The 19,015-nt window shown below is 42.6% G+C and overlaps 1 protein-coding gene across 1 annotated transcript in view; it reads right to left on the bottom strand.

The window, feature by feature from the left end:
• The window catches only part of LOC117511941 (tyrosine-protein phosphatase non-receptor type 7-like), a 174,683-nt gene that overhangs the window by 69,531 nt on the left and 86,137 nt on the right, over positions 1-19,015 (bottom strand). Inside the window, exons 6-8 of the mRNA XM_034171878.1 lie at positions 17,079-17,216; positions 11,678-11,839; positions 11,390-11,565 (exon numbers count right to left, since the gene is read on the bottom strand). Coding sequence (XP_034027769.1) covers positions 11,390-11,565; positions 11,678-11,839; positions 17,079-17,216 — 476 coding nt within the window. The remainder of the gene's footprint in view (positions 1-11,389; positions 11,566-11,677; positions 11,840-17,078; positions 17,217-19,015) is intronic.

Raw genomic sequence — 19,015 nt, 5'->3', positions numbered from 1 at the left:
ACAGGTTATCATTTTCATGTTGAGTTGGTAGGGGATGTTGGCAGCTGCTGAAAGTAACTCATAAAGTAACTGGTAATCTAACTTAGTTATTTTAAAACTGAGTAATCAGTAAAGTAACTAAGTTACTTTTTCAAAGAGTAATCAGTAATTGGATTACATTTTCAAAGTAACTGGTGAAATATAGTTAACACTGCCGATGTGCCCACCCATTCCAATACAGAAGCTGAAGGGTTTTAGTTAATGTCATGATCCGGCCCTTTAGGGCCATCTGTCATTAGTATGGATCTGTATCCACGTTTGTATTCTGAGCCTTCTGTGTTTTATCCATGTCTTGTCATGTTCATGTGATCATTGGTTTTGTTTCTGTTATCCTTGTATTTGTTTGCTCTTGGTCACTTAGTCACTCCAGTCTTAGTTTGGTTCTGTTATCACATTTGTATTATGCTTTAATCACAGGTTTTGTTTATTATTATTTGTCTTCAAGAGTTTCTCATCTGATTATGTTCCATTTGTTATTTATTGCTTATCAGTTAGTTCCTTTTATTTATTGCACTATTCTGTAGTCAACGGATGTGTTTATTCTGTTCTATCTTGCTTTGCCACTTTGTTTCTTTTCACACTTTAGCCATTGTTCAGTTCCGTTCTAGTTTTGTTCAATCACTTGTTTATTTTGCTCATTTCATTTGTTTTTTCAGCAAGGGCACAATTTAGAACTAGAAATTGAGGGGAACAAAGTGCTTTAGGCCCCCAGAAGCCAACGGTTTCTAGATAAGCTCAGATGCATTCTGAGCATCCAGAACAGTAATTGTAATGTTTTGAGACGACCATAACACCATTTGACTTATGCAATTTGAAACTGTGGATATAAGTACTTTATTCTGAGAATAGCCAGCATTGATTTTATTAACATCCTGGTGTAAATAAGGTATCACCACACGTGTAGAACTCAAAAAGAATGATAGGTTGAGTTTTCATTAAAAAAAACAACTGCAATGTGGTAAAATGTATTCATAAATATGAAAGAACAGGCCCTTAATAATAATTAAGTATCGCATACTGTATTTTCTTCTCAAGATTTGTTTTTGCATAAGTTTGAAAAAACAACAGATCATAAGTTTAGGATAAATTACTTATCATGAATTTAATTTTCGAAGTGGCACTAATGACAACACTCATACTGAACATAATTTTGCTTGCACAGACTGATTTTGGAGATCAAGCAATAATTGCAGATGGGCTTTCTGAGGTCCCAGATAGCTTTTCTGATTTCCTTTTCTAACTTTCAGAATTTAGTAAATTAGCATATGGTCCATTGATACTTATGTGTAGACACTCGTCCCTAGAGGCAACTATTTTTGGTTTCAAATCTGGGCAAATGCAGTCCCAGAAAATTCCGAATGCGACAAACAAGAAACAGGTGTTGTAAACAAGTCAATGCTGCTAAAAATACAAACTTGCAGAAACAAAGGTACTATTCTGACATGGTTTTGCACATAAGACTGACATGGTTTGCACATACGATTGGCATAGCATGTTTCAAGTACACACATATATGTCAGAAGATGGGGGGGACATACCATATTCTGCACCCCCTGGTTGAAAAGGTGGTGGGGGGGTATGTCCCCCCTATCCCCCACCAAATTATGCCCATGTATTTCAGTTAAGCTATAATGTCGGGTTTTGTTTACAGTTCTCATGTAGTTTTTCTTTTGCACTTATTATATCTTGGTTTGCTTTTATTCCCCATGATTCTTGCTCTGGTCCCCTAGTATCATATTCTGTTTTTGCTCTGTTCTCACATCATCCTCATTTGTTTGTGTTCACTCTACTTCCCACACCTGCCTTGTGTCTTTGTCTCCCACTTTGATTCTGTCTGCTTTGCATTTTCATTCAGTCCCGCTCTTGCAAATGCTCACGCATCTTTGTATCGGACATCACTCCACTTTGTCCACTCCCTTCCCCATTATCTTGCCTATGCATAATCTTTGTTCACTAGTGACTCCCAAGGGTTGCCCAGCCCGAACTCCACCTGTCATCCAGCCTCTCACTCACCGACAGCAACTCCGAGTGGGAGGACATCAAGGCTGAGACGTCTTCTGAGGCTGAAGGTCAGACGCTCCAAGATACTGTCACTTATTTTTTAAAATTCAGGACCTGTTTTTGAGTTTTTGGGCAGTTCAGATCGTTGGCACAGACAACGTATTTTTTCAGCCTTAGATCAAATACCGCAGGCTGAGCCTGATATTGTGTCTGCATACCCAGACTTAACTAGCATCAAGGTGCTGTTTAAACAAGGTCAAATCCCACTATATATATTGAAGATCCCATGTATTTTTTGTTTGAGTCGGAACTTTATGAATCCTGTATAAGTCCACCTCCTTGCATCACCCTCTCCGACACTGCCGTCGCATTCATCCGCATCAGATCCCTGGCTGTCACCTGCAGCAACACCAACCACGCCCAGCCCACGGGCAACTCCAGCTCCATGACGCTTATTTACACAGATGCCACCCAGACCGCAGCAGTCAGGAGGACCAGCGCTTTGGCCAGCAACCACATTGACACCGCAATCTCCTCACCGAGCCCCTGTGCCAGCTCCAAGGAAGAAGTGCTCACCTCAGCTCCAGGCCTGGCTCCTGCATGCTCCTTTGACACAGACGCCGAAGCGCAATTTTGCCCGTCCCCTCTGGAGGGATGACGTCAGTGTATTCATCCCCAGAGCCATCGGGAAGACCTACGTCACCATCACGCATGTCAGCACTTGCCAGGACTTCCCCAGGGTCCCCGCCTCCTTTCTGAGCTGAGCCATCTACACATTCTGAGAACATCACACCTCCTCAGCCTTCAGAAGTGGAGCCTTCATCTACTGTGATAGATTCAGTGAGAAACTCAACGCCTCCAAAGCACTCAACAGCGCACGTGCCTCCAGCACGCACTCACCTCTGGAGCCGCAGGCACCGCTCATGCTGTCTGAACTACCAGGACTTCTGGAAGACGTCACAGCTCCATGTGAGGAATGTCTTGCAATGCGCTCTTTTCCGGTGTCATCTGCTTCTTTGGAAGAATCCGCGCCACGCCCATCTCCAGGAGATCTCATCAAATTTGCATTACCAGCACTTCCACCCTCTGCCAAGGTGACAGTTCCACTCCAGAAAGAGGAAGAAGACTGCTCTACTGTAGTGAGCTGATTGTTTTTTTTGCTTAATGATGGTTTTTGAATTAATCATTCACCTGTTGTGTCCGCCAGAAAGATGCCGTTTTTTCTCTAGTCAGTACCTTTTTGGGTTGTCTCTGGAATTTTTCTCTAGGGATCTGTTCTTTCATTTAGTTTTTCTGTGTACCTTTATGTTTGTGGACCGTGCACCGTTTACATTTTTATTTGAAACAGAACCGCCTCCCATTTTGTAGTTTTGTTACTTTCTCACCCAGGTTCTTTTTAAGATCTCCAGTTTTTGGTTATGCACAGGGTATTTCTCACTATGTGCAAGCTTTGGTTGATCAGTTTTTTTTCCCCACCGGTTGTTGTTTTATTGTTTTTTTCCCTTTTGAAGGCTTCCTCAGTTATTTTTGTAGAGGTTTTTATGTATTCTGGTCCCTGGTCACACGGTTCTGCTCCCCTTGTGGTCATATTGTTAAGTTACTGGGTTTTCTTGTCCCTTATAGCCTCCCATTTTGTTGGTTTCTTTCCTGTTCCCGTTCATTAAGGAAGCTAGTTTTTTCGTCGGCTCGCTTCACCATTTGTTTTTCTTTTTGTTCATTGGTTGGTTGCTTTATTGGTTATTTTCGGGGTTGTTCGTTATTTCGGGTTTTGCAACTTGTATGTTCAGAGGTTAAGTTGCTCATGTTCATTATCAGTTTATTCGTCTCCTAGCTGCTTTTAGGGGTCAGTGGGTTTTTTTTGATTACCTAATGGTTACACCAAGCTTCGCAATGCACAAGTCCTGCTCTTGAGAAGAGTTTTCTCTCCCTCTGCAATATTGCTAAGTTCCTCTGTTCCTGGTTTCTGCTGCCATTCTCTAAGTCTGTTTTCCATGGGAGTGTTGGTCAGGCTGCCATTTTGCGCCCTGTGGTGGATCCAGATTCTTAAAATTATCCTACCGCCTGTTCCGGCCAGTCCCCTGGCTGCCCCCTTAAAACAGTTTTGGCCCAGGTTTGTCATCAGGTCCGACCCCCTCAAGTGGGTCCTCTGGCCATCCCAGTGGTCCTGCTGAGGTCTGTGACCGGGCTCCAGCCTTGCCTTTTTTGTTTTGTCTACCTCGTGGTGACCCCCCGGACTCCACAGTTTCCCATCTGCTGGGCTCCCCATTTGTTCCCTGCCTTGTGCTTGGTCACCCTCCTGTTAGCAGTTTCCTTGGGTGCTGGCCCGTGTTACTGGTTTTTAGTGCCCTCTGGCCATTCCCCCATCTCCCCACCCGTAGTCAGCTTGGGTCCATGGTCTTCTGGGGCCCACCAGTATCGGTCCCCAGAAGACCAGTGTCGGTCTCTTGGGGAGGGAGTACTGTCATGATCTGGCCCTTTAGGGCCATCTGTCATTAGTATGGATCTGTATCCACGTTTGCATTCTGTGTTTCATCCATGTCTTGTCATGTTCATGTTATCATTGGTTTTGTTTCTGTTATCCTTGTATTTGTTTGCTCTTGGTCACTTAGTCACTCCAGTCTTAGTTTGGTTCTGTTTATCACATTTGTATTATGCTTTAATCACAGGTTTTGGTTATTATTATTTGCCTTCAATAGTTTCTCATCTGATTATATTCCATTTGTTATTTATTGCTTATCAGTTAGTTCCTTTTATTTATTGCACTATTCTGTAGTCAACGGATGTGTTTATTCTGTTCTATCTTGCTTTGTCACTTTGTTTCTTTGTTGTTTTTCATACTTTAGCCATTGTTCAGTTCCGTTCTGGTTTTGTTCAATCACTTGTTTATATTGCTCATTTCATTTGTTATTTCAGTTATGCTATAATGTCGGGTTTTGTTTTCAGTTCTCATGTAGTTTTTCTTTTGTACTTATTACATCTTATTTTGCTTTTAGTTTCCATGATTCTTGCTCTGTCCTGGTCCCCTAGTATCATATTCTGTTTTTGCTCTGTTCTCACATCATCCTCATTTGTTTGTGTTCACTCCACTTCCCACACCTGCCTTGTGTCTTTGTCTCCCACACTTTGATTCTGTCTGCTTTGCATTTTCATTCACTCCCGCTCTTGCACCTGCTCACACATCTTTGTATCTGACATCACTCCCTTCCCCATTATCTTGCCCATGCATAATCTTTGTTCACTAGTCACACCCCCTTCCAGAACTTTCACTGACACCTGCGTCTTGTTCCACTAATTACACCACCAGTTATTTAAGCCCTCACAGCTCACTGCCCGATTGTTGAATGTATTTCACTTTCCAGCCATTTCTCGTCTTGTTTAGCCTTTGTATCAGCCTGCCAGTGTTTGACCTTGTTTTGCCCTTGAACTTGACTTTGCCTCTGAATACCACCATGCTGTGTTTTGTTTTTTTTACATCAGCCTGTTTTTTGGACCAAGCCTCAGCCACACATCTGTCTATACCTTTGCTGCTGGACCACCTGTGTACCGAATCCCTTCCTGTTTTATGATTAAACCTAATTCTAACAGCATCTGCAGTAAGAGTTTGCATTTGTGTCCTGCTCTGTTTGTGCCATGCCCTGACAGTTAACAAGTCTGAATGACATAAATGACACGGTGAGATGGTAAGGAGCGTCCAGGCATGTGGGAGGCAAATAAAGAAAAATGCTAAAATGGTGGAGGGTTGAGAGGGCCCTGGTGGCGGTTGGGGGGGAGTTAGGGTTAAGCTGAAAGATTTTATCCATGCTAATGCTCCACAGAGCAATTATACTGAAAAATAGTCTGAAGGACCTAAATCTATCGATCTCCAGAATACAGAAGTTTCTGTTCTTGATATTCTACTTAGCAATGATATTTTCATGAATACCTTTAATAAACCCACATGCGTAAAGCCTACAATAGTTTATCATGAACAATTAGTGTCAGTCTGTTTAAAGTACATTCATTTCAAGACATGTTGAACTCTGGTGTGTCACATACAATCAACACCACATATTTACAGCAACCAACGTCCAAGGCTTTGCCATAGTTATTCATGCACACACATGCATACATACAGACACATTTTCATACAGACACACATATGGCACACACACATGCATACACACACATTCATATACTCAACAAAATATAAATGCAGCACTTTTGGTTTTGCTCCCATTTTGTATGAGATGAACTCAAAGATCTAAAACTTTTTCCACATACACAATATCACCATTTCCCTCAAATATTGTTCAAAAAACAGTCTAAATCTGTGATAGTGAGCACTTCTCCTTTGCTGAGATAATCCATCCCACCTCACAGGTGTGCCATATCAAGATGCTGATTAGACACCATGATTAGTGCACAGGTGTGCCTTAGACTGTCCACAATAAAAGGCCACTCTGAAAGGTGCAGTTTTGTTTTATTGGGGGGGGATACCAGTCAAGAACTGGGACATTTTCAGCTTCCAAGAATTGTGTACAGATCCTTGCAACATGGGGCCGTGCATTATCCTGCTGCAACATGAGGTGATGTTCTTGGATGTATGGCACAACAATGGGCCTCAGGATCTCGTCACAGTATCTCTGTGCATTCAAAATGCCATCAATAAAATGCACCTGTGTTCTTCATCCTTAACAGACGCCTGCCCATACCATAACCCCACCGCCACCATGGGCCAATCGATCCACAACATTGACATCAGAAAACCGGTCACCCACACGACGCCACACATGCTGTCTGCCATCTGCCCTGGACAGTGTGAACCGGGATTCATCCGTGAAGAGAACACCTCTCCAACATGCCAAACGCCAGCGAATGTGAGCATTTGCCCACTCGAGTCGGTTACGACGATGAACTGGAGTCAGGTCGAGACCCGATGAGGACGACGAGCATGCAGATGAGCTTCCCTGAGATGGTTTCTGACAGTTTGTGCAGAAATTCTTTGGTTATGCAAACGATTGTTTCAGCAGCTGTCCGAGTGGCTGGTCTCAGACGATCTTGGAGGTGAACATGCTGGATGTGGAGGTCCTGGGCTGGTGTGGTTACACGTGGTCTGCGGTTGTGAGGCTGGTTGGATGTACTGCCAAATTCTCTGAAACGCCTTTGGAGACGGCTTATGGTAGAGAAATGAACATTCAATACACGAGCAACAGCTCTGGTTGACATTCCTGCTGTCAGCATGCCAATTGCACGCTCCCTCAAATCTTGCGACATCTGTGGCATTGTGCTGTGTGATAAAACTGCACCTTTCAGAGTGGCCTTTTATTGTACAGTCTAAGGCACACCTGTGCACTAATCATGGTGTCTAATCAGCATCTTGATATGGCACACCTGTGAGGTGGGATGGATTATCTCAGCAAAGGAGAAGTGCTCACTGTCTCAGATTTAGACTGGTTTGTGAACAATATTTGAGGGAAATGGTGATATTGTGTATGTGGAAAAAGTTTTAGATCTTTAAGTTCATCTCATACAAAATGGGAGCAAAACCAAAAGTGTTGCGTTTATATTTTGTTGAGTATATGTACAGACACACATACATACTGACATACATATACATACATACAGCCACATTTTCATACAGACACACAAACATGGGTACGAGCCGGAATACGCACAACATCCCGGCAGAGTACAGGAGGCGACCCAGTGGCTGCAAGGCCCGGGCTAAGCTAAAGGCTAGGTTAGCAGACAGGGGGGCGACAAACCATCAATTCCCTCCGTGATGATGGGAAATGTGAACTCGCTGCCGAACAAGATCGACAAGCGGTCCACACTGAAAAACCAGAGGATTTACCGTGAGAGCAGCTTGTTAATCTTTATGGAGACGGGCTTGACCCACCTAGTACCGGATGCTAAGGTGGACCTGTTGAGTTTCACTGCTGTGAGAGCCAACAGAGACAATAAAGTGTGCAGAAAAAGCAGCGTTGGGGGTCTTATCATGTATAGGCCCCCTGACAAGAGCATGACTTTGACTCAAGCACTAGTATGACCTATGTCATGCTGAAGAGTAAACTCGTCTTTAACGGGTGCAGACAGGACACGAGAGGGGTGCCGGTGCACGCTACTGCGCAGAGAGAATATTGAAATGTTAAAAAAATCTTTAACGCATAAATGTTGCGCTACATGGTGCGATCTAATCGGCAACACTACGTGCAGCTCGTAAAGTGGGGTAACGAAGAAGTGAACAGAGTGAGTGGTCACGTCAGCGGATCACATCAGAGTGCAGCTCGCCTGAAGGATTATAACAAAAAGTTAAATCTGTTATAAACATACTTTAACAGCTGCACACAAGAAGGAAAGAACACAAACTGAGCTGAGTCATGTGATCACCATCAAGGGTTTACATCCCCTTTGAAAGTGGACACAGCCACTGCATATGAAGAAATTCACACTGTCACAGCAAGTCTGCAGACAAAGCACCCTGAGGCACTGATGATCATTTCTGGGGAGTTTATGGCCCAGTCACACAGCACAGCGATTCCTGAATGAAGGGAAAATTTTTAAAAATCACAATCCGTTGAGAAAAGGTGGACGAAAGAGCTTTATCACCAAATAGCCTGTGAATCAAGAGTGCAAAAGGGACGAAGGAGGAACAAAATGAAACCGAAGCTAACGTTGATCTCCACACTTTAAATGAAATCCACCTGGAGCCACTGCTGGAGCAGTGTGTATCTGCAGCTCTGGGTTCAGAGCTCGGCACTGGCACGGAGTGCTGTTGCGCCTGAGTTTTTTGTTGTTTCAAATTCAGCAGTTGCTTGTGGCAAAATAATTAATTGTATCCACATAAAAAGATTCATTCTGGCCTATAAGGTGCCTGAGCCCAGTGAAGCTGACCTCCCACCCAGAAAAAAAAAAAAATCCAAGCAAACTGGCTGAGTTTGCCCTGTAATTTCAGCGGCAGCAGCAGCGCTCACAACAGCTTCTGTACGGTGTAAAAACATTCAGGTGGTTGAACAAGTCAAACTAAACACTAACATTACAAAAACTAAGCAAACGATAAAAACTGTCAAGAACGACAGCAAAATGAAATACGGACAAATTAAGGTTTTGGTGGCATTCGTTCAAATTAAAAATCTTGACGAAGTGCCAGCTGCAGGAACAATGCTGCACGAAGGTTAAATAATGCCAACGAAAGTCAACGAAAGTCCAGATTTCTTTTTCATTTGGGCTTCATTGCCCTTCGTTAAGTGCCATGTGACCGGGCTTTTAACTATCGGGCAGGTGTTGGTGTGGAGGATGCCATTCTCTACCTGCTACACTGAGTCGACTCGCACCTGGATAAGGGAAACAGCACAGTGAGGATTCTCCTCCTGGGCTTCTTGGGTGCCTTCAGCAACATCCAGTCCTTTATGCTCCAGGACAAACTGAACAGCATGAAAGTGGACCACTGCCTGGTCACTTGGATCTCCAGCTACCTCACCAACAGGCCGCAGTATGTCAGGCTGAGGGACAACCACATATGTCACAGACGACAAAACCATTGTTGGATGCAACAGGGACAACAGAGAGGAAGAGTACAGAGCCTAGTGAAGGACTTTGCTGCCTGGTGCCACACAAACCATCTACAGCTCAACACCTCGAAGACAAAGTTGCTGTCATTGACTTGGGAAGTCCAGACAAAGTCCGTGACCAGTTGTGATCGAGGGAGCTGAGGTGGAGGCTGTGGATTCCTACAAGTACCTCAGGCTGTGGATGGACAGTAAACTGGACTGGACAACCCACACCAACCACCTGTAAAGGAGGGACAAAGTAGGCTGGACTTTCTGAGGAGGCTGCGGTTATTTAACATCTGCATGAAACACTGACAAAGTGAGGAACCTTGGGGTAAATTTTTGATTCTACATTGTCCTTTGACCTCCACATTAGCGATATTATGAGGACTGCTTTCTTCCACCTGCAAAATATAGCAAAAATTCATCCCAGTCCTGTCTATGGCTGATGCTGAGACCCTGATTCATGTGTTTGTCTCTATCTATATTGGACTACTGCAATGTTATATTTTCTGGTTACCTCAGTCCAGCATTACGGCTCTCCAATTGGTTCAAAATGCTGCCACCAGACTTTTGACACGAAGCAGGAAGTTTGACCACATTACACCCCATTTTGGCATCTCTTCCACTGGCTTCCTCTGTCCCAGTGAGATCAGATTTTAAGGTTCTGCTACTAGCTTATAAAATTCAAGTCAAGTTGTCTTTATTAGCCCCTCAGGGCAATTTGTTGTGCAGCCAGCAGTAGAACACATTCATACATACATAAACATAACAAATTGTTCACAGACTGGCACCTCCCTGCCTAGCTGACCTAATTAAACCCTAGTACCGGCCCAACTCGGCGTTCTCAGGGTGCAGGACTACTTTGTGTCCCTAGCGTGAATAAAAAGTGTGCGGGTCACAGAGCTTTCTCTTATCGTGCCCCCGTTCTGTGGAATGATTCTCCCTGCGTCAATAAAACAGTCAGATTCTGTGGAGACTTCAAGTCCCGGACTTAAGATGCACTTATTTTCCCTTTCGTATGGTTAGCATACTGGCACAGTATGTTACTATGCTTTATACTCTTTTACATTCATTCGTTAGTAAACGGAGTGGACCGCAGCCTCAACTTTATCTAAAGTCTGGGTCTTTTCGTGAAGCTTAGGACTAGTGGCCGGCGATCAGCTAAGTATTTCTTCTGTTTTTCTTGTTGCTTAATGCTGACAAATTATACTGTATTTGTTGTCTTTCTGATGCCTGATTCTGTTTTTTCTCTCTGTTTGCGGTGCAGCTCCATCCAGAGATTGGGTTGGTGTCTGTTTCTGTAACCTTCCTGTCCTGTGCACCGGCAACATTTCCTGTATATTTGTTTTGTGACTTGTTTTGTAATTTGTGTCTGTAGCATGGCCCAAACAGAGGGTCACCCCTTTGAGTCTGGTCTGCTTGAGGTTTCTTCCTCAAATCATCAGAGGGAGTTTTTCCCTTACTGTCGCCTGTGTTCTTGCTCTTTGGGTTGATAAGGTTAGACCTTACTGTGTGAAGCAGCTTGAGGCAACTTTGTTGTGATTTGGTGCTATACAACTGAAAATAATTGAAATTAAAATAGAAACTCCTGTGGATGTTCTACCAGTCCATAGTACGTACGTACGTACGTACGTACACACACACACACACACACACACACACACACACACACACACACACACACACACACACACACACACACACATACACACAGTTGTTTTAATTTTTATGTCCAAACTCTGTTCGCATAAACTCCCACAATTCTTTGCTGCTGCTGACAATACGCTGAAGTCGGAAAACAGTGACAGAGAACTCACCTGCAGTGCACGATGATTGGTCCAGGTGTCAGGCTGAGAGCTGTGATTGGATGAGAGCTGTTGTATGTCTCCACTTCCTCAACCAGTCTCAGCAGAGCAGTGGTGCACTGTGGGATGTGGTGGTCAGGCCAGGAAGTGAACCAGTAATGTCTGATGTTCCTACGCTCGGCGTGCAACTAAACACAAAGCGTTCAAGTGGGCCATGATTCATACAGATTACATCACACCACAAGAACACGACAATGTGACGTTCGCTGTCAAAAGAAACAAAACTCAGGGTGACTGAACCTGGATTTCTATATCAGTGATGGTGAAGGCGTCCTTCTCTCCACTGTTTGTAGCCCTGAGGACAAATCTACCAAATTGGGCTGATGACCTCGTGTCCTCATCTTCTAGGTTCTTCTCCCCCTTCAGCCTTGTCCTCAGCTGTGGCCAATACAGCTCACATTTCTGCAACAAAAGCAGGAGAAACATCTCATCTGTCTTCAGCGAGAGCAGGAGATATGTCTCACATTTCTAAAATGAATCCAGGAGAAACATCTACATTTCTAGAACAATGAGAAACATCTCACATTTCTACAAAGAAACCAGGAGAAACATCTCACATTTCTAAAATGAAACCAGGAGAAACATCTGACATGTCTAAAATGAAACCAGGAGAAACAGCTGACATTTCTACAAAGAAAGCAGGACAAAAGTCTTGACATTTCTAAAATGAAACCAAGAGAAACATCTACATTTCTAAAATAAGGAGAAACATCTTACATTTCTACAATGAAAGCAGGACAAATATGTCACTTTTTTCAGTGAAACCAGGAGAAACAGCTCACATTTCTATAATGAAACCAGCAGAAACATCTCATATTTAATTTCTACAGCAAAACAAGGAGAAACAGCTCACATTCTACAATGAAAGCAGGGGAAACATCTTCCATTTCCACAACAAAAACAACCAAAACATCTCACATTTCTGCAACTAAAACAGAAGAAACATTTTACTTTCTACAAAGAAAACATGAGAAACAGCCAACATTTCAACAACAAAACTATCAGAAGCATCTCACATTTCTACAGTGAAACCTGGAGAAACATCTGACATTTTTTTCAGCAAAATCAGGAGAAACATCTCACATTTCTACAACAAAAGCAGGAGAAAAGGCTCACATTTAAAAAACAAAACAAACAAAAAAACAAGAAACATCTCACATTTCTACAACAAAAGCAGGAGAAAAGGCTCACATTTAAAAAACAAAACAAAACAAACAAACAAAACAAGGAGAAACAGCAAACATTTCTACAGTGAAACCAGGAGAAACATCTCATGTTTCCACAACAAAAGCAAGAGAAACATCTCTAGATTATGAGACATCTTGCATTTCTAAAACAAGAGAAATATCTCACAGTTCCAACAATAGTACTGTTTGTCTGTCCTCTGTGTGCTAATGTATGGGGTTATAACAGGACGTTACAACAAAAGTAAAACTTATGTTTTAAAGTCTGAAAATGTTCAAATTTAATATTTCAAATTGAATAATTTCTATAGCGCCAACTCATGATGAGATTGCCTTAAGGTGCTTTACACAACACAATACGAAAAACAGAGAAAAAATTGAATAAAAAGTTAAAAACACAATAAAAAGACAAAACATAAAAGAGCACAAGAATTAAAAACACATAATAACACAATAAAACTAATGGGTTTTCAGTCTCAATTTAAAAGTCTCCACATTATCCGACTGCCGTATATGTGCCGGGAGATCATTCCACAGAGCTGGGGCATGGTAGGACAAAGCTCTGTGACGGCAGACTTTTTATTCACTCTGGGAACACACAAAAGTCCTGCACCCTGCGAGCACAGGGCCCGAGACGGTATGTAGGGCTTGACCAAGTCAGCCAGATAGAGAGGTGCAAGTCCACGAATAATTTTAAAAGCCAATAACAGAACTTTAAAATCTGATCTCACTGGGACAGGAAACCGGTGAAGGGGATGCCAAAATAGGCATAATATAGTCAAACTTTCTGGCTCGAGTCAAAAGTCTGGCAGCAGTATTTTGAACCAGATGAAGACCCCTAATGTTGGACTGCGGCAAACCAGAAAATAGAGCATTACAACAGTCCAGTCTAGAAGAGACAAATGCATGTATCAAAGTCTCAGCATCAGCCATAGACAGGATGGGACAAATCTTTGCTACATTTCACAAATGGAAGAAAGCAGTCCTTGTAATATCTCTAATGTGGAGGTCAAAGGACAATGTAGGATCAAAAATTACCCCAAGGCTCCTCACTCTGTCTGTATGATGTATAACACATAAACCCAAGCTAAGCGTTAGCTGGTCAAATTGATGCCGATGTCTCACTGGACAGAAACATCATTTCAGTCTAATCAAAGTTTAAAAGTAGGAAGTTGGCAGACATTTCACTGATACAAGGCAATCTTCTAAAGATTTTATGTGAGTGAGATTGCCGGCAGTTATCGGCATGTACAACTGAGTATCATCAGCATAGCAATGAAAGGCAATCCCAAAACGCAGCAGTATATTCCCAAGGGGTGCTAAAAGCAGGGGGCCTAAAACTGATCCCTGTGGAACCCCAAACTTCATGTCCCTAAGATCAGAGGTAGTGTTACTGTACAAAACACAGTGAGAACGACTGGACACATATGACATCAACCACGCAAGGGCAGTTCCAGTAATCCCAAAATGATTCTCCAGCCTCTCGAGTAAAATACGATGATCCACAGTATCAAACGCCGCACTAAGATCCAACAGCACCAGAACCATAGTGCTGTCCAAGTCCATTGCTCGCAGTGATTTCACTATTCGCACGGCAAGACTCTGGTGGCAAAAGGCCTTGTCCATGACTCTCATTTAATGGCGGCCTTGTCCATGACTCTCATTTAATGCAGTATGTTTGTTTATACAAGTAGTTCCAAGTTTTATCACCAGAGTTTTGCCATGCGAATAGCCAAATGAGCGTTATGGACACGGCGGCCGTGCGAATAGCCACTTCCATAATATTATCCTCTATTTTGTGGGACTCAGTGTGCAGCTCCAAAGAGCCGCGCAGATTTCGGTCTAAATTAATGACTTCAGCGAATTGCCATTTTAAATCAGATGACTTTCCAAACGTTATAATACAGACAATAAAGTACAACCGACATCATCCCCCCCCTCCCCCGTGCGCTCCACAAGAAAATAAGACGTTTCGGTGCACGCCATTTCACTTCAAATGGCTGTCATGTCCACATACTTCATCGTAGATCCTTCAAACTTGATGGACATGATGAGGGCTCTGCCCTGAAGAGTAACTTCCCACCTACCTCATAGCGCACCCCGGTGGTAACAGGAAATGTCCTATTTATATTTTAACAGGTACTGATGTCACATAGTTAACCCCATCAACTTCATTCCACTTCTAAAACATGCAGAACAAATCGGTGAACATACATGATAATTGCCATGAAGCTACGAGTAATGGCGTCTGTGTGGCTGCATGCCGAATATTGATCCTTCGCCATGAAATTAGGTTCTTACTTTTGACGGCTTTACTTTTGTTATATTATCATGTAAATTGATACACAGGTCAAGCACAACAACATCTTACAATTCATAGGGGCGTCGTCCATGGGCAGGGCAAAATGCCTCAATTGTGACCCCTTGCATCTTTCAAAAACCCCTCCCCATAGGGGTTTTGGAGAAAACTGGTACACATGTGTGACTTGCATAGACGTACAAAAACGTTTCTTGCACTGTTGGTCTCCTCCAAACAGGAAGTTGGCCATTTTGAATTCTCGTGTCATTTTGTGATTACCACACGTTGTATTTGAACAAACTCCTCCTAGGGATTTTGTCCAATGCACTTCAAATTTCTTTCAGATAATCCAGAGACTTTACTGATCAAAAGTTAGCAAAAGCTTTTCTCTATGTCAAAGGGTGTGGCTGCTATGGCACCACCATTTTGACCCATCGCCATGTAACATCAAGTCACAATTGACTTGAAACTTCACGTGTGATGAAGGCTGGTCCCTGAACACACCTGGCCCCTCTGTTTGTGCTCTGACTGCGACCTAGTGGATGACCCATCAACATGTCATAACTCTTTCATGCATTGTCTGATTTGCTTGTAAATTGAACCGTGTGAAGAGGGTCGGCCCCTGAACAGAAATCGCACTGGCCAGAGGAGGCCGTGGCGCGGAGAGGAGAGTCTGTATATGACTGCTTGCAGTCCCAGTTATTATTATTATGGCTCGAGTAGGACAAAATCCTGTGAGGACCCTATTGTAAATATTAGGGCTCGAGTAGGACAAAGTCCTGTGAGGACCCTATTGTAATTGTGCTGTTTATTAGGGCCAGAGTAGGACCATGTCCTACGAGGACCCTATTGTAAGTGTGCTGTTTATTATTATTATTATTATTATTATTTACACTATTCAAGCCCCAATTTCGGCAGTTTCCAGTGCTCAAAAACTCACCAACCTTTGCAAAGTCATTCAGCCGGATCTGAAATATTACCTTATTTTGATATATTTTGGGGGTCGCGCACCTGGTTGCAGCGAAATTGCTAAATAGTACTCCCTACAAATTTTTTTAAAACCCCTTCCCATTGGGGTTTTTTTGTCATAGCCTCGTGAAATTCGGTAGACATATTTAACATGCTGGGACACACAAAAAAGTCTCTAAACATTATGGTGAAATGTCGACAGGAAGTCGGCCATTTTTATTTTAACTTTTGATTTTGAGATAATTTTTGCTATTTTTGGTCATTTCCACTACTTACATTTGAAAGAACTCGTCCTATGGATTTCATCCAATCATTCTGTAGGTCAAAAGGCGTGGCTGCTAGGGTTCTTCAAACTTTGGTGAGCGTTTTGGAGCACACCATTTCATTTCAAATGGCTGTCACACTCACATATTTCATCATAGATCCTTCAAACTTACTGGACATGATGAGGGCTCCACCCTGTACATCTGCATATATTAACTTCCCACTTAATGCATAGCGCCCCCCCTGGTAACAGGAAATTTTTACTTTTTTTACTTATCTTCATTCCACTTCTGAAACATGCAGAACAAGTTGGTGAACAGGTCAAGCATGAGACCCTCTTACAATTCATAGGGGTGTCACCCATGGGTGAGGCAAAATGCCTCAATAGCGCCGCTTGCAACTTTCAAAAACCCCTCTCCATGGGGTTTTTTTGGAGTCGGGAGATGAAAACTGGTACACGTGTGACTTGCATAGACGTACAAAAAAGTCTCTTGCACCATTGGTCTACTCCAAACAGGAAGTCGGCCATTTTGAATTTTTGTGTCATTTTGGCGTGATCTAGTTTTTAATTACTTTTTATATTTTCATATTAAACTTTCACATTTTCTTGCAGGTTTTTTCTTCTGAAAAAAAAAAAAAACCAACAAAACATATTTCCACATCAAAGTGTTTTTACAATGAACTTCACTGATTTTTAGACTTTTTTAAATAGTTCATTAAATATAAACTAAATAAATAAAAAAAACTGAGCCATAATTGAATATGATAAGTTCATTATATCTCATGTGTGAATTTTTTTACAAGCCTCAAAATTCTTCTGAATTTTCCAATTTAAAAAAATGTCAGGGTTTTTTTTTGGGGGGGGGGGTGGTCCCCCTGTGGAGTATAAAAGAATGTGTTAGTGTCGGAAGGCATGAAGGATGACCTCGTTGTTCTCCTTCAATCTGGTAACCATGACGATGATGCTGCTCCGTTCCTGCCACACCATATCCCAGAAATCTCCCACAGTGTGCAGCATTGGTCCTTGGGTGGCAATGTAGGCTCTGGGGGCCCCTCTGTAACCCTGCAGGAACCAGAGCCCAGACGTCACCTTTCACCACTTTGTCCAGCAGGAAGCATGAAACAGAGTTTTTATTTTTTACACATTTTATAACAAACATATTTTACTGGCACATTTTTCTTCTGTAGGCAAAACTTCACAACACCTTTATTAATTTATTTTTTCAAATTTTCATCCATATTGTTTGAAAAAGAATGAAAAACGTAAACAGGTTTATCAGGATTTGTCTGAACTGCAGCGTTTGAGAACTTTAACATTTTTAAAATTTAAAATTCCTTAAAACAGTTCAAACATTCATGACATTTGGCCAAAAGGTAATTTTTGTCTCAGGATTTTATCAAGATTACTCAAAAGAATCTCTGTCTGTGTCAACAAAACTGGATAAATTTGTCAAATATTCAGCTTCATCAAAAGGTTTTTAAGGCTGGGGTACAGATTCTGCATCAAGGAAGTTTTGTAAACTTTCTTCTCTATACTTTGGTCGGATCACGTCAGGTTGGATCAGGTCAGGTTGGGTTGAATTGAATCAGGTTGGGTCAGGTTGGGTTGGATCAGGTTGGGTCGGGTCAGGTTGGATCAGGTCGGGTTGTTTCAGGTTGGATTGGATCAGATGGGGTTGAATCAGGTTGGGCTGGGTTGAATTGAATCAGGTCAGGTCAGGTTGGATCAGGTCAGGTTGGGTTGGATCAGGTCAGGCCAGGTTTGGTCTGTCTCTGTGGCGGCGTGACTTTGTCTGAAGCCATGATGAAACGGCTGGTCTTGGATCCCACTCTTCTATGTCCACCATATTGTGATGCACATAAAGGTATAAATTCTCGGTTTCAACAGACATACTCATTCTGTCATCTGATTTCAGCACATTACTGGAGCTAATGATATGTTCAACATCTGCAGAGTGAGGCTTGGCTGCAAGTATACGGGCTAAAGCCACCAACAGATTATGGAAACTTCCTTCAGATCCAGCAAGTTTCTTAACCAACTCAGACAAGCTTAAAGAAGCCAACGTGCCACTGGTCAAATCTGAATTCACTGCATCCCGATATTCCAAATCCAATTCCATGAGGTCAAGGTCTGGGCAGATCTGTGTGTGGATTGCCTGAAGATAAGCGCCATTAGATCTCCATCAGCATCAAACCGTTGGTCCAAAAAGTTTGTGACAGCCTCTATGACTTCATGCCGTACAGTAGCGGTATCCCGCTGGTCTGTGACATACAATTGATGGCCTCTTCTTCGCCTGATGTGGTCAGTCAGCTCAATCCCTTTCAGAGAGAATCCATTTTCATCACTAATAATTTGGCCTTTCAGGGCTGCCACCCAACCACCAAGCAGATCATTGACTTCCAAGTTTGCTAAGTTAGTTTTCACAAGTTGAATTTGTTCATGTAGATTTATTACTGTTACATCATCAGCTTGAATTCTTTGTTGAAATCGGGAGAAAACTGACAGTATATTAGCAATATATGCCAAGAGTTCCAGGTTTTGCTTGCTTGTTAAGAAAGTCAGAATACCTTTAGCTTGTACATCTCTTGCTGGAGCACTCTTGAAGTACAAGACAAGTGCGTTCCATGAGACCAAAACGGACTGGAGCATGGAATTGGTGAACTGAGTCCATCTAACCTCAAACATACGAGGCAGAGATAGGTATTCAAGGTTATTTTCAGATGCAATATCTTTCAGTTCCCTTGTACGCAGCCCTGATGTATGGAAGTAGGAGGACATGCCTGCAAGCTTTTGCAGGAGGTGGCTAACCTCTTCAATACTGTCAGTTACAGATTTCCATGCCAGCTGGGACCTATGCACTG

This window comes from Thalassophryne amazonica, chromosome 6 (assembly GCF_902500255.1).
Source record: "Thalassophryne amazonica chromosome 6, fThaAma1.1, whole genome shotgun sequence".
Classification (NCBI taxonomy): domain Eukaryota; kingdom Metazoa; phylum Chordata; class Actinopteri; order Batrachoidiformes; family Batrachoididae; genus Thalassophryne; species Thalassophryne amazonica.
The sequence above is the reverse complement of the archived record's forward strand: the minus strand, read 5'-3'. Positions and strand labels throughout refer to the sequence as shown.